Source organism: Oncorhynchus kisutch, linkage group LG16, assembly GCF_002021735.2.
Source record: "Oncorhynchus kisutch isolate 150728-3 linkage group LG16, Okis_V2, whole genome shotgun sequence".
Classification (NCBI taxonomy): domain Eukaryota; kingdom Metazoa; phylum Chordata; class Actinopteri; order Salmoniformes; family Salmonidae; genus Oncorhynchus; species Oncorhynchus kisutch.
This window is the reverse complement of record NC_034189.2, coordinates 21,095,177-21,111,884: the sequence shown is the minus strand read 5'-3', so window position 1 is coordinate 21,111,884 and position 16,708 is coordinate 21,095,177. Positions and strand designations below refer to the sequence as shown.

General features: G+C 42.9%; 1 protein-coding gene across 1 annotated transcript; it reads right to left on the bottom strand.

Moving 5' to 3' along the window:
• Nucleotides 1-12,487: 12,487 nt before the first annotated feature.
• On the bottom strand, nucleotides 12,488-14,493 carry LOC116353969 (uncharacterized). Its single transcript, XM_031791979.1, has 6 exons — nucleotides 14,410-14,493; nucleotides 13,954-14,298; nucleotides 13,755-13,799; nucleotides 13,442-13,567; nucleotides 13,105-13,139; nucleotides 12,488-13,006 (listed from the first exon to the last, which is right to left on the bottom strand). Exons 1-6 carry the CDS (start codon nucleotides 14,480-14,482, stop codon nucleotides 12,893-12,895), a joined length of 738 nt encoding a protein of 245 aa, XP_031647839.1. The 5' UTR covers nucleotides 14,483-14,493; the 3' UTR covers nucleotides 12,488-12,892.
• Between the last annotated feature and the right edge of the window lie 2,215 nt (nucleotides 14,494-16,708).

Sequence of the window (16,708 nt, the reverse complement as noted above, 5' to 3'; positions counted from 1 at the left end):
ATTTCCCTCACTAACTTTAAACATCAGCTATCTGAGCTGCTAACCGATCGCTGCAGCTGTACATAGCCCTACCTACCTCATCCCCAGATTGTTTTTATTTACTTTGCTGCTCTTTTGCACACCAGTATCTCTACTTACACACCATCATCTGCTCATCATCCTCTGCTCATCTTTCTCTAAATTGTAATTACTTTGCTACTATTTATTGCCTTACCTCCTCATGCCATTTGCACACACTGCATATATACTTTCTTTTTTTTCTATTGTGTTATTGACTGTATGCTTGTTTATTCCATGTGTAACTCTGTGTGGTTGTTTCTGTCGCACTGCTTTGCTTTATCTTGACCAGGTCGCAGTTGTAAATGAGAACTTTTTCTCAACTAGCTTACCTTGTTAAATAAAGGTGAAATAAAAACATTAAATAACAGCAGTGTACGCTTAAAAGTAGAGCCTGGGATCTGTGAATAAAATAAAAAATATATATAAATGTACATCAAGGTAATTATTTGTCATGTTTCAAGGATCAGATGATGACAGACGTCAGGAGGGTCAGGAGGGTCAGGCTACCAGGGAAGACCAGTCTGTGACAGAGCTGAGGATTTTTTTTGCAGATTCAACACTATATTTTCTCTGTGCAGCAAACACTGGACAAGCCAGGTGCTATACTAAGGCAGTCTGACAAACCTCCAAAGTTGATTTCTTAACTGTATCAAGTGTTGATAGAGACTTTTCCCAATTACACAAAACATGTAAAACAAAAATGTGAGGTAGACCTGGAAGTAGCTATTGATGACGATGTATGTACACAGATATATTAGAATGCCCAGTCACGTTCATATCATCTCAGACATAAATTACTGCAGTTTAAGACCATCCATAGAACGTGCTATATCCCAGTCAAACTGAATATCAGGCACTCAGAAATGTTATTCCTCTGCTGGAGGTGTAAAACACAAAAAAATCTTATTTTTAATGACGGCCTAGGAACAGTGGGTTAACTGCCTGTTCAGTGGCAGAATGACAGATTTGTACCTTGTCAGATCGTGGATTCGAACTTGCAACCTTTCGGTTATTAGTCCAAAGCTCTAACCACTAGGCTACCCTGCTGGGATAGGGCAATGTGGAGTGCAATAGAGATTGCATCATGTGTAGATCTGTGAATTGGAGTGGGTACAGAGTGTCTGGGATGATGGTGTTTATGTGATCCATATTGACGGACCATAGTGATTTAGACAGGTTACCTTGGCGTTCTTGGGCACAGGGTCTATGGTGGCCTGCTTGAAACATGTAGCTATTATAGACTGGGTCAGGGAGAGGTTGAAAATGTCAGTGAAGACACCTGCCAGCTGGTCAGCACATTTTCTGGTAATATGTATGGATTTGCGGCCTTGTTAATGTTAACCTCATTGAAGTAGAAGTCCATGTCCAGGCTAGTGATAGCTGTTCTGCTGTCCAGAAGCTATTTTCGTCATAGGAAACCATGGTGGAAACATCATGTAAAAAAAGGGCATAAGGCAATGTGATGGACTAGAGTCCAGGGGGTGTACTTGTACATCAAGTTGCCTCCAGCTACAGAAACAGGATATAGGCTGCTGCTCCTATGAGCCATTTCGGCTCGCAAAAGCCTTGTCTCATGCCTTGTCTCATGCCTTGTCTCATGCCTTGGCTCATGCCTTGGCTCATGCCTTGGCTCATGCCTTGGCTCATGCCTTGGCTCATGCCTTGGCTCATGCCTTGGCTCATGCCTTGGCTCATGCCTACCTCTTTTTGACACCTAACTAGAAAACCTCCTGACTTCAGAGTCTGGAGGCTGTTTTCATGATGTCGACGCAATGCGTCAATAATGAAGGGGGCTGTGATATTTACTGGTAGGTTCTCCTCTGTCTTTCCCAGTCAAACGCCCTCATGGACAGCCACACACAACCCCCTGTGTCTGCTATGATACAAGTGTACCCTACGTCTTTGAAAGAAAAACAGGACATTTATGTGTTTATTGGTCTGTGACCAACTGACATCGCTCCCAGTTAGAGGGGAATAAGGCAGTCCAAGAGTTGACACACACAGGAGCTACATAGACATCCTGTTGAAAACCACACACACACACACAGAAACACAGAGAGCAGGTAGGAGGGTCCTGTGTGCACAAAGCCACTTGTGTTGGGTGACATTTTCCCCTGAATGGACCACGACTAAGTGTGGTGGAGAGACACACACAACATGGGTCAGATCTGAAAGAGAGAGAGAAGAAAAGTTACGAAGGAGTTGTGAAAAAAACGTATTCTTCATGCAGAGACCAAATCTATTGATGAATCACAGTATCTGAACTGAACTCAACTGAAGATACAGTCCATTACAGAAGCAGAGGACGAGAGCTGGTACATATATGCGTTCCATTCTGTGTTTAGATCTGCACTGCCAGACCATGAAGGAAGGTTTGAATAAAGGGGAGAAATAGGGTATTGATAAATTCTAGGTGTGCCTAATGAGCAGGTGTGCGTAATGATGGTTGCTAGGTGTGCCTATTGATGGGTTGCCAGGGCTGGTGGTTAGTAAACTGGCAATGGTTTACTAAGGGAGACAGCCCGGTGGAAGAGTGACAACGTGAGTTCTCGGCGTACTCCGCCCAGGGAAGGACCCAGACCCACTCCCCTTGCTTCCCTAGTTCCTGGTGGTCCTCTCCACTTGCCCGTTTGACTGAGGCCGGTACCCAGTTGTGAGGCTGACCGTGACCCCCAGCTTCTCCATGAAGGCTCTCCATACCCGTGACATGAATTGAGGGCCACGGTCAGAGACAATGTCCTTCGGAAGACTGTAGTGCCGGAAAACCTGCTGGAACAACCTGGAGAATGGTAGGGAGACCAGAGAGAGGAACAAAATGCCAGGATTTAGAGAATCTGTCCACAACAACCATAGCAGTGGTGAAACCATCAGACGAGGGAAGATCAGTAACATAATCTATGGACAGATGTGACCAAAGCGGCTGAGGCACAGGAAGGGTAAGCAGTTTCCCTGTCAAAGCATGCCGGGGAGATTTAGTTTGGGTACATAAGGAGCAGGAGTTTATACATAGCGACATCCTGCGCCAAGGTGGCCACCAGTAATTCTCTGAGAGAGATTGGATGGTGCGGATGATACCTGGGTTTCCAGCGGCGAGGGATGTATGTACCCAGGTTAACAGTCGATCTTTCCCCCCATGGGGACATAGATGCATTCTGAAGGGCAGGTAGTAGGAGCGGGTTCCCTCTCCAGAGCTTGGAGGATGTCCACATCTACATCCTGAAACACGGGGCCCATAATATGGGAGGACCGATTGATGGGCTGGTGGGCACTTACAGGCCTCTCAACCAGTGTAGAACCACAGGGTACGGGGAAGCAGGTCATCCGACATCCTGGTCCCCGGGCGGTGATTTTCCTGCTCGACCATTATATGGTGGGGTTGTGACGTTGGAGCCCCGGGAGGCCGAGGATTACCTTGTGTATGGGTGCGGTGGTGATGAAGAAGAAGGGAAGGCTTTCCTGGTTCATGAGTCCCACGGTGAGGGTGAGTAGTGCGGTTATGTGCGTAATTGTGCCGGATCCCAATGGTCGTGTATCCAGTGCTGAGTGGCGAGGTGGACACCGGCACTCCTGAAGAAGGTAATCCAGACGGATGGCCAACTAGATGAGACGGTCCAAGGATATGTTTGCATCCCGCAAAGGCAGAGGTGTTGCTAACATCTACGATAGCAAATTTCAATTTACAAAAAAAGACATTTTTGTCTTTTGAGCTTCTAGTCATGAAATCTATGCAGCCTACTCAATCACTTTTAGAGCTACTGTTTACAGGCCTCCTGGGCCATATACAGCGTTCCTCATTGAGTTCCCTGAATTCCTATCGGACCTTGAAGTCATAGCAGATAATATTCTAATTCTTGGTGACTTTAATATTCACATGGAAAAGTCCACAGACCCACTCCAAAAGGCTTTCGGAGCCATCATCATGTTTTGTCCATAAAATATTCTTAAAAATATTTAACCTCCACACATTAACAAGTCCAATAGCTCAAATGAAAGATAAACAACTTGTTTATCTAGCCAGCAAGTCAGATTTCTAAAATGTTTTACGGCGAAAACATAGCACATATTTATGTCAAACCACCACCGAAGACACACCGAAGACACAGCTAATTTCCATAGCCAAATTGAACAAAATATGCAATCACCAAACGCAGGATTAAAAGAAAAATAATTTCACTAACCTTTTGAAATCTTCATCAGATGACAGTAATATAACATGTTACACAGTACATTTATGTTTTTTTCAATAATATGCTATATATATCCATAAATCTCTGTTTACAATGACGCATTGTTCAAAAAATGCTACTCAAATGTCCGGAGAAATGACGATAGCTCCGGCAGATGCCGTCAGCTAACAAGGAATACACATCATAAACTTTGACTAAATATGCATGTTCTACATATATATAGAAAGATACACTTCTTCTAAATGCAATCGCTGTGTTACATTTATTTTTAACGTTACAGATTTCGTTCACTAGGCTATAATATGAGTCGGCGCTCAGAAATTAGCATTTTGGCTCCTCTATCTTGAAGTCCACAGAAACCCAAATTTAACACGTAAATATTCCCTTACCTTTGCTGTTCTTCCATCAGAAGAGCTGGAAGGGTTTATACTTACCAAAAACAGCTTTAGTTTTGAAGTCTGTGTCTTTCGGTTATCAAACACGACATATTTCGGTTGAAATGCAGCCAAAAGGTCAAGTGGATGCGCACCAAAACGTCAAAATTACATATTATATGTCGACTAAACTTGTCAAACTATGTTCAGAACACAGCGTTAGCATGTTATATAGGTTCACAGCAATTCTGAGGACGAACAGAAACACACGCATCGTTTAATCAATCTTGGAAGAAAGACATCACCGGAGCAGAGCGCGCATGAGACTAACCTGTTTTTTCGCATGACCGAAAGGTTTCAGCCCGCCAAAATTCTCGTGAGCGCGCGATTCTCACAATGAGAAGCCCCATTGAAAGCAGACATCGCGCTGAAGACATAGAAACTGTTCCCAGGACTGTAGGTGCTTGGGAAGGGTGGGGGCGATGACGTCAAAGTTGGGCCAACTTTTATGATGACAAGAGAGAGTTTGGGAGAATTAGTGCCCTGAGAGTTCTGCTTTACATACAGACATAATTTAAACGGTTTTAGAAGCTTTAGAGTGTTTTCTATTCAATAATAATTTTTATATGCATATATTAGCCATTTTTGACAGATTTTTTTTCTGTTTACAATGGGCACGCAATTCCTCCAAAGGGGGCAGTAATCAGCCCTATCTTTAACAACAACCTAACTGAGGAACTCAATTTAACCTTGCACAATACCCTAGATGCAGTTGCACCCCTAAAAACGAAAAACGTTTCTCATAAGAAACTAGCTTCCTGGTATACAGAAAATACCCGAGCTCTGAAGCAAGCTTCCAGAAAATTGGAACGGAAATGGCGCCACACCAAACTGGAAGTCTTCCTACTAGCTTGGAAAGACAGTACCGTACAGTATCAAAGAGCCCTTACTGCTGCTCGATCATCCTATTTTACGAACTTAATTGAGGAAAATAAGACCAATCTGAAATTTCTTTTTGATACTGTCGCAAAGCTAACTAAAAAGCAGCATTCCCCAAGTGAAGATGGCTTTCACTTCAGCAGTAATAAATTAATGAACTTTTTTGAGGAAAAGATCATAATTATTAGAAAGCAAATTACGGACTCCTCTTTAAATCTGCATATTCCTTCAAAGCTGAGTTGTCCTGAGTCTGCACAACTCTGCCAGGACCTAGGATCAAGAGAGACAATCAAGTGTTTTAGTATTATATCTCTTGACACAATTATGAAAATAATCATGGCCTCTAAACCTTCAAGCTTGCATACTGGACCCTATTCCAACTAAACTACTGACAGAGCTGCTTCCTGTGATTGGCCCTCCTATGTTGAACATAATAAACGGCTCTCTATCCACCGGATGTGTACCAAACTCACTAAAAGTGGCAGTAATAAAGCCTCTCTTGAAAAAGCCAAACCTTGACCTAGAAAATATAAAAACTATCGGCCTATATCGAATCTTCCATTCCTCTCAATTTTTTTAGAAAAGGCTGCCTTCGTAGACAAACAATGTATACGAAATGCTTCAGTCTGGTTTTAGACCCCATCATAGCACTGATACTGCACTTGTGTAGGTGGTAAATGACCTTTTAATGGCATCAGACCGAGGCTTTGCATCTGTCCTCGTGCTCCTAGACCTTAGTGCTGCTTTTGATACCATCGATCACCACATTCTTTTGGAGAGATTGGAAACCCAAATTGGTCTATATGGACAAGTTCTGGCCTGGTTTAGATCTTATCTGTCGGAAAGATATCAGTTTGTCTCTGTGAATGGTTTGTCCTCTGACAAATCAACTGTAAATTTCAATGTTCCTCAAGGTTCCGTTTTAGGACCACTATTGTTTTCACCATATATTTTACCTCTTGGGGATGTCATTCGAAAACATAATGTTAACTTTCACTGCTATGCGGATGACACACAGCTGTACAATTCAATGAAACATGGTGAAGCCCCAACATTACCCTCGCTATAAGCCTCTGTTTCAGACATAAGGAAGTGGATGGCTGCAAACGTTCTACTTTTAAACTCGGACAAAACAGAGATGCTTGTTCTAGGTCCCGAGAAACCAAGAGATCTTCTGTTGAATCTGACAATTAATCATAATGGTTGTACAGTCGCCTCAAATAAAACTGTGAATGACCTTGGCGTTTCTCTGGACCCTGATCTCTCTTTTGATGAACATATCAAGACTGTTTAAAGGACAACTTTTTTCCATCTAGGTAACATTGCAAAAATCAGAAACTTTCTGTCCAAAAATGATGCAGAAAAATTAATCCATGTTTTTGTTACTTCTAGGTTAGACTACTGCAATAGTCTACTTTTTGGCTACGCGGATAAAGCAGTAAATAAACTTCAGTTAGTGCTAAATACGGCTGCTATAATCCTGACTAGAACCCCAAAATTTGATCATATTACTCCAGTGCTAGCCTCCCTACACTGGCTTCCTGTCAAGGCAAGGGCTGATTTCAAGGTTTTACTGCTAACCTACAAAGCATTACATGGGCTTGCTCCTACCTATCTCTCTGATTTGGTCCTGCCGTACATACCTACATGTACGCTATGGTCACAAGACGCAGGCATCCTAATTGTCCCTAGAATTTCTAGCAAACAGCTGGAGGCAGGGCTTTCTCCTATAGAGCTCCATTTTTATGGAATGGTCTGCCTACCCATGTGAGAGACGCAAACTCGTTCTCAACCTTTAAGTCTTTACTGAAGACTCATCTCTTCAGTGGGTCATATGATTGAGTGTAGGAGTGTGAAGGTTAACGGAAAGGCTCTGGAGCAACGAACCGCCCTTGCTGTCTCTGCCTGGCCAGTTCCCCTCTTTCCACTTGTATTCTCTGCCTCTAACCCTATTACAGGGGCTGAGTCACTGGCTTACTGGTGCTCTTTCATGCCGTCCCTAGGAGGGGTGCGTCACTTGAGTGGGTTGAGTCACTGATGTGATCTTCCTGTCTGGGTCTAAGATCTTTGTGGGCTATACTCGGCCTTGTCTCAGGATGGTAAGTTGGTGGTTGAAGATATCCCTTTAGTGGTGTGGGGGCTATGCTTTGGCAAAGTGGGTGGGGTTATATCCTTCCTGTTTGGCCCTGTCCGGGGGTATCATCGGATGGGGCCACAGTGTGTCCTGACCCCTCCTGTCTCAGACTCCAGTATTTATGCTGCATTTATTTATGTGTCGGGGGCTAGGGTCAGTTTGTTATATCTGGAGTACTTCTCCTGTCTTATCCGGTGTCCTGTGTGAATTTAAGTATGTTCTCTCTTATTCTCTCTTTCTCTCTTTCTTTCTCTCTCTCAGAGGACCTGAGCCCTAGGACCATGCCTCAGGACTACCTGGCATGATGACTCCTTGCTGTCCCCAGTCCACCTGGCCATGCTGCTGCTCCAGTTTCAACTGTTCTGCCTGTGATTATTATCATTTGTCCATGCTGGTCATTTATGAACATTTGAACATCTTGGCCATGTTCTGTTATAATCTCCACCCGGCACAGCTAGAAGAGGACTGGCCACCCCTCATAGCCTGGTTCCTCTCTAGGTTTCTTCCTAGGTTTTGGCCTTTCTAGGGAGTTTTGCCAAGCCACCATGCTTCTACACCTGCATTGCTTGCTGTTTGGGGTTTTAGGCTGGGTTTCTGTACAGCACTTTGAGCATTTTGAGCTGATGTACGAAGGGCTATATATATATTTTTTATTTGATTTGATCTCGACATGTCAACTGTGTCTGGACCTCCTTGCACAGTGCACTGCGGAATTGAATGCGGAGCACCAGTTCATTCCATCCGCTGGAGGCTGCCACAGTCCGAAAGTTGAGGGCGTACTACACAGTGGTCTGGGTACCCTGTTGGAGATGGGAAAGTTGCTCACCTCCCTCTCTGCTCTCTGGAGGATGGTCGAGGACCAACCTGAACAGAGCCATGAATCTCTTATAGGAACCCAGTTCCTCCTCTCTTCTCTCCCAGACGGCCGTAGCCCAATCCAGCGCCTGTCCGGTCAGCAGGGAAATGAGCGTGGCAACCTTGGACTTCTCGGTAATGGGGACTCCTGTCTGATAGCCAAAATAGAGGGAGCACTGGAGTAGGAAGCCACATCATTTTGATGGAGTACCGTCATATTTATCTGGAAGGGACAGTCGGGCATCGCTGACCTGGTCGGAAGGCTGGGGAGGCTAGTGGGCTGGCTCACTGTGACAACCCGTGGTAGAACCCTCTGATAGTCAGTCAAACTCACATCAAAAGGTGTGAGCTTGACAGGCTCGGGATGCTGAAACGACAGCGACCATAATTCCTACTAGTTCACTCCCTGTAGGAGCGCACTTTCTGTAAAACACTGATAAAAAGACAGCTGTCACACACAGCATGATGTTATAGAATAATCAGTCCATTCATTAGGACATAATAAGCCAGTAGGTCTCAATCATAAGAACAAAAAAACTAAACCATTAGGCTAAGCATTTCCCAATCGAAATGGGAAAACATTGTTAGCACATTAAGCACACACACTAACAAGTGATCTAAAGGTTAAATGCAACAATTTTTCAAACTCACATTATATTCTAAGAGATAGCTAACAACAGCAAGCTAGATGCAATTTTTTTTTTAACCTTTATTTAACTAGGCAAGTCAGTTAAGAACAAATTCTCAATGATGGCCTAGGAACAGTGGCTTACTTGCCTTTTCAGGGGCAGAACAACTGATTTGTTCCTTGTAAGCTCAGGGATTTGAACTTGCAACCTTTTGGTAATTAGTCCCACACTCTAACCACTAGGCTACCCTGCCACCCCAAAATAACTGTTCCACTCACCAGATCCTGATAATTTTGACAACTTCTTTTTCAAAGTTCATCTTGAAACGTGAATTAGCATCAAATCCTCTTTGATAACACCTGCTAAAGCAGCAACTAGCTAGCTTTGACTGTGGGAAAACTACTGCTCGCTATTGCATAGAGACCTGTCGGCCTTCAAGAAAGGTGGAATTTTCCATATGTTTTTGAAAAAAAAATTGACTCGTTTTGGGAAACTAGGTGTGTGTCGCGCCTTACTACTTCACAATAGAAGCATATTAAAATAAACTATTTTTTACATTAAAATGCTTTTTTTGTCTGAGATAATGGATGGGCGGGACCTGTCGAGAGATGATTTTGGATTGGTCTCCCATGTAGCACGCTTCTGTCTATAATTTGAGCTGCTCAGTGTGTGTAGGTAATCTTTTCTAACACGTTTTGTTTTACAATATAACAAACAACTTTGATATTGTTGCTAATGCTCTCCACTCTCCATTTTCTGGAGGAACGAGCTTTGGAATTAGTGGAATGCCCGGTGGAAGCAGAGTATGATAGCTAAGGAGATGGAATAAATTCAGGCGTTTGATAATGCAGGGGGAGTTGAAAAGAGTAAACACAAAGGCTGTTGTATAAAACACTTGTCTCCGGATTATTTCTTAAAACTACGGGAAACCATGGGGACCGTGACAGAGAGGGAGAAGCTTTCATCCATGCATACGGGTAAGAGAGTCTGATTCTCTACATTTTCAGATATTATACATTTCTAATTTTGTTAGAAAGTAGTTTTCATTGCAAGTTAAAGCATTCTGTTAGCTAGCTAGCTAATGTTAACTGGCTCGCTAGCTAACGTTATGTATATGATCTGTGTAGTAATATTATTCAGAGCCATTTGCATTGCTAGTTATAGCCTAATGCTAGCTAGCTAGATATCATTGAATCTAGTTGGTTAGCTTGAACTACCTAGGTTCATGCAGGGTAGTAACATTATGAGCTAGGATTATGGTACATTGTTTAGCTATCTAGCTGGCTGTGTGTAAACAAAATATGCCAATATGCAAGTAACCATTTTACTGTACAGTTTACACCTTCTGTATGTGACAAATAAACCTCGATTTTAGTTGATATAGTGTGGTATGAGGGCCCGATGTCCACAGGTGGGGGTCCAGAGGTGGGGGTTGTGTTTACCAGAGATGGCAATGTGAAGAACAACATGACCTGCACCAAAGTCAAATTAGGATATAACTTTAGGCCAACGAGACAGTGATCAAGTTATAAAATTCTTCAGAATAATGCCTTGCTTTTATTTAGTCACACTCACAACCTTAAGCTATTTTCTGTAATTAGCTCGCCATTAACTTGTAAATTACGATCTTGTTGTAATTTTATTTTCCTGTAATAATGAATACAAATTAGTAAGTTAAAATGTTGTCAGCTATATAATGTCATGACTGGATCAGAATGGGTCAGATCAGACTGGTGGAGTGAGTGTGTGTGTGTGTGTGTGGGGGGGGGGGGGGGGGTGACAGTAACCAGGCCTCTGTCTCTCCCCAGAGGGGAGACGGGGAGCTGCTGGATGGTCAACATTCACACCCTGCTGTAAATCTCTGGAGGGGGAAACTTTCTCTACCCTTTTAGTTTCAACCAAAGGAATGCCTTTGCAGCCAAAAACTGCAACTTCCAAAAACACCCCTCTCAGACATTCACTGGTACGGCTAAGTAGCTGTTCCTAGTAAACAGCTCATTGGAGACCGGACAACTAAGAAGGATATTGTGACCTCTGGTGGACAATCAGAGCACGTAAACATCTTTCCGAGAAGACTTGGTTCCGACGGAAATAAATGACAAACGAACAGCATTCAACACGTAATTACATGAATTATTTTCTTATTCCGAACGGGCGACGGTTCATATGCAAGGCATATGATTAATGTGAGGACAGTCCTAGAATGTATCCACAATAAATGTCCCTTTTTCTTTCTCTCTCTATTTTCCACACACGCGTCTCCATCTCTGTGTAATAAGCTATCATAACTTGTCAGTCTGCTAGAGACCTTTGTCTCATGTAAGTGTGTATTTGTGTTCTGTGTTATTACTTAGTTAGTAAATACATAATTCAACCAATCTGTGTAGTACTGAATGATGAGTAAAGCTGGGGTTCTTGCAGATCCAAGAAGGTTACGACTGTTCAGAATGACACTGATATGAGGTAACGATTAATAAGTGACTGTTATTGAAATATAACATATATCTTCTGGAGTTTAATCGTTAAGCAACTTCTTCCATGGTGCCCTAAATCCTAATGAGTTAATTGTTACATGATTCGGGGGGTGGCAAGGTAGCCTAATGGTTAGAGCGTTGGACTAGTAACCAAAAGCTTGCAAGTTCAAATCCCTGAGCTGACAAGGTACCAATCTGTTGTTCTGCCCCTGAACGGGCAGTTAACCCACTGTTCCTAGGCTGTCATTGAAGGTAAGAATTTGTTCTTAACTGACTTGCCTAGCTAAATGAAGGTAAAACATTCAATTTAATCAAGTAACAATTTAACATAGTTTAGTTGATTAAATAAAAAAGTCTTCAGATTAATGTAAGTCAATTCACGGCAGTGGAAACTTCTGATCACAGAGATCTTTGTATGAGGTGTTTATTTTTTTCATCTCTTTTAATAGCAGCGAGGTGACACTGACCACAGGCCGAGTTGTTTTCCATCCCTGTTCATACCAGCGAGGTGACACTAACCACAGGCCGAGGATGTAGCGTCTGCAGCGAATGCATCAGATGAGAGTCTGCAGAGAGGATTGACACCCGCCTCTGTACAGAGAGGCCCAGTGATGTTCACCTCAGCAGGTCTCACTCATCACCGAGCTGCTCCTCCCTGTCACTCACACCACAGGAAGTGACGCGTTCCTCACTGGCCCTTCCTCTACCTCAGACTCCGAATATTATTCTCCATATAAGGCAACTAGCTGCTTTTCAGAAAAGCTGGCTGTGATCTGTGCAGTGAAGACATGAAACCCTAAGCGGCGAATAACATCATGACAAACAACAATGACAGTTTTGCTTAAACTCTAATTTTTATTAAGTAATCAATGTAATACAATTGTCCAATGCTGGGTACTTTGTCCTTTACGGCCAACTTATTAAAGAATAACCAAATCACTAATAAACACAACAGAGAACTAAGCTAAGAGAGGCCAAAAGAGGCAACTACTCGTCTGTGGCCATTACACAGTTGTGGTTTGAGTCTAACTCCCCCTCTCTAACCACCCCTGTACTACTGAACTGTGTGGCCTAACAGAGTGGAAGAGGGCTACAGAGGCCCTGAGGTACAATGTACAGAAACTACAGAGATATTTACATTCAATACATTTGATTTAACTACACATACAATAAAGGAAGATTTAAACTTGTATTCAAATATATGGCAAACCACTTGTCCTCCTCTCCATCCTCCACTTTGTCATCTTGTAGCAGCATACACTACATGGGGGTCCAGCTCCTTCTCTCCTCTTCTCTCCTTTTTCTTGGAGGTGAAATTCAGGGCAGCATAATTCAGTGCATCAGGATCTTGGTTCTGTACATTTGGAAACACCATAACATACAATTATAATTTACACTGTTTCTGAATTGCTTATATTTTCAAAATGATTTCACTGAACAAATAGCATTTACCTGATCATTTTGTAGTTGTTGTTGCGAGTCAGGTCCTGAATATGATATAAAACAGAGATGAGAGAAGATAAATTGATCACCCTGTTCCTGGAGTGCCACAGGTATTGCATAAATAAGCACCACACCTTCCTTACTGAGCTAATTGATCAGTTCATTGATTTCCTAAATTCAACACACCTAATCTTCCAGGTCGGTTAAACTAAAAACATGATGTTTCTGCGGCACTCCAGGACCAGGGTTGCCTACCCCTGAAATATATCACCTGCAATATGTCATGTGAAACATTTTCTATGTAAGTGTAGTTAATCGCAGGCCCCATATGAAATGGGCTCCATACCTGTGTTTAGTCTGTTTACATCTCGTCTGACCTCGAGGACCAGGATGAGGATGATTATCAATAGAACAGCAGTTACAACACCCAGGATTACAACCAGCAGGAAGAGGTTCATGGTTCCATCTTCCTCTATTACAAAACAGATTTAAATTAGAATCAGAACTATACAAACATTCACCCCGTTTGCTACCAATAGAGAATTATCAGTTCGCTATACAATGTTGTTATACTTTGTTTCTATTCTGTGGTACTTTCATGGTATATCATGTTAATACATTTCTGAAAGATTCTCACCTAAATTACAGAATTAACATACCTTCTCCATTGAGCTCTGTAGAGTCCTTGTCATAATCTTTGTGACCTTATGAACAATTAGGTGAGTTTGATATTCTACTGTTATTCAAACTGGGATATGATAGTATTGTATCTCTAACATTTAGTCAAAATATATCACATACCTAGAATAAATGGTTGTGCATTTGGTGTCATAGCAGACAATGTATTGAAAGGATTACCTTGGACCTTCAGGACAGTCGCGTTGGCGAAGATGAAATAGGTATCCGACATTCCACAGAAGTACAGACCAGAATCAGCTACTTCCACCTCTGTGATTGTGAGAAAGATAGTTATGTTGGTCATGAACATTTTCATACTCCTGCCCTGAAATCCATTTTGATGATGAACAGTTGGCACGGAGCTCCACATAGACGTGATGCACAGCGGCTCTGAGCCGTTGACTTGCTTGAACCAGCCAACATGTCCGGGTTTTTTAAGGACATTGATGCATTGCAGGGTGACATTTTCTCCTGAATGTACCACCATTAAGGGTGGAGGAGAGACACACACAACACGGGTCAGATCTGAAAGAGAGCGAACAAAAGTTAAGAGTTGTGAGTAAAACGTCACAACTATGTGAGAGACCAAATCTATCGATGAATCACAAAATCTGAACTGAAGATACAGTCACTTACAGAAGCCGTAGAGGACGAGAGCTGGTACATATATACGTTCCATTCTGTGTTTAGATCTACATTGCCAGACCATGAATGAAGGACTGAATCTTCAAATAAGAGAGATGAAAGTAATTTGAGATTATGGGCGGGACATAATGACAACCATAGCAGAATACAATGACCACAGATACAAATCATCTTATCACCAACCACTGATGTTCCACTCTTGCATTTGGTTTGATAGAGAGAATGATACGATTTTTTTGTTGTAGAGTGTAGTTTATCATCATAGAGATTTTCAGACTTTTAAATAGTCATAATTGATCTAACGTACAGTTGGTCAAACATATTTTGTCCACTTTAAAGTAATACAATTTGAAAAGTGTCTGGATGACAGTAGATATTCGACATCTAAATCCGTTCTCACTGCGAGATTCTCCTCACAGTTGAGTTTATTTATTGTCGTGGGCAGAAGGACCTCCTGGAGTAGTTAACTATTGGCTGGAATTGGTGGTGGTTTGCCAATATGGGCACTCTTTTGACTGCACCAATAGATCACTGAATTTAGGAACTCTTGCAATTGGCAGGAGCAGTGTGTTGCAGTTGACCCATAGTATACCTGTAACGTATACGCCTGGGTTGAGAAATCAAGTACAGAAGGTGAGTTAAATACTGAACAGATATAAAATAACATTACTGAACGTGAGAGAAAACCTATATCTGATGACTAAATAAAGAGGGAGTAAACAGGGTATTGATAAAGTCTAGGTGTGCCTAATGATGGGGAGTGGGTGTGCATAATGATGGTTGCCAGTTGTGCGTAATGATGGGTTGCCAGGATCGGTGGTTAGTAAACCAGCGACATCGAGCCCCAGAGCGGTGGAGCGAAAGTAGACGTGACAATACCTTAAAGGCAGTGGCGAACCATGGCGATTGGACCTAGGCCTTAAAATAAAAAAAATAAAAAATAAAATGGGGAAAAATATTTTCCAAAACATTGTACCAAACTCAAAAATCAAGAACAACTGAGATAGTGTGGGTGCTAACGTTAGCAGCAACAACAGCCACATTTCTTACACTACCTATGGTAGCCTAACACCATCACTATCACACTATCACCAAAAGAGACAACAGGAGCGCTGTTTCAACAGGATGTGCAATTCACAGGCTCAGAATGCTGAAATGACAGCGACCGTAATACCTACCAGCTACAGCTAATGGGGATCCTAATTAAAAAAATAATAATAATTAATTACCTAGCTCACTCCATGTAGGAGAGTGCACATTTTGCAAAAATACATAGGGCCGATAGAAAGACGGCAGTCACACACAGCATGATGCCAAAGAATAAGCAGTCCATTCACTCTGATATAATATCCAGTAGGTCCCATTCATAAGAACACAAAAAAGTATTTCCCAATCCTAATGTACAACTATTACTTCCCATTGCAAACATTGTTAGCAAATTAAGCACACACACAAACCAGTGATTTAATGGTTAAATGCAATGGTGTTTCACTCTCATAAAACACACTAGTCTACAACAAACACTAGCTAGCTTAAACTGTGGGAAAACTACTGCTCGCTATGATTCGAATCATGATTCGAGAAAGGCAGAAGTTTCCGTATGTTTTTGGCAACTAGCTGCTTGGGAGGAGTTATTAGACGGAGCAGGACCCTGGAGCAGGACCCTGGACACAGCCGGGGGAGTATCGCAGTCCTAAGGAGGAGTTAGAGGCTGCGAAAGCGGAACGGCAATACTATAAGTAGAAATACCGGAGAATAGGGGAACCTCGGCGATATGAAGGTACACGGCTAGCACGGAAGCCCGAGAGGTAGTCCCAATACATTATTGGGGTGGGGCACATGAGGAGATTGCATGAGTCAGGTAGGAGACCTGAGCTTTCTGTGGGGAGCGCGTTACTGGTCAGGCACCGTGTTATGCGGTAGAGCACAAGGTGTCTCCAGTGGCTATTCTAGCCCGGTGCGCTCTATTCCAGCTCCTCGCATTGGCCGGGCTAGAATGGGCATCCAGCCAGGAAGGAGGGTGCTGGCTCAGCGCTCCTGGTCTCCAGTATACCTCTTTGGACCAGGATATCCTGCGCCGGCTCTGCATACTGTGTCTCCAGTGTGCCTTCACAGTCCAGTACGTCCTGTGCCTGCTCCCTGCACTCGCCCTGAGGTGTATGTCACCAGCCCAGTACCACCAGTGCCGACACCACGCACCAGGCTTCCAGTGCGCCTCCAGGGTCTAGTACACCCTGTTCCTGCTCCTCGCACTTGCCCTGAGGTGCGTGTCCCCAGCCCGGTACCACCA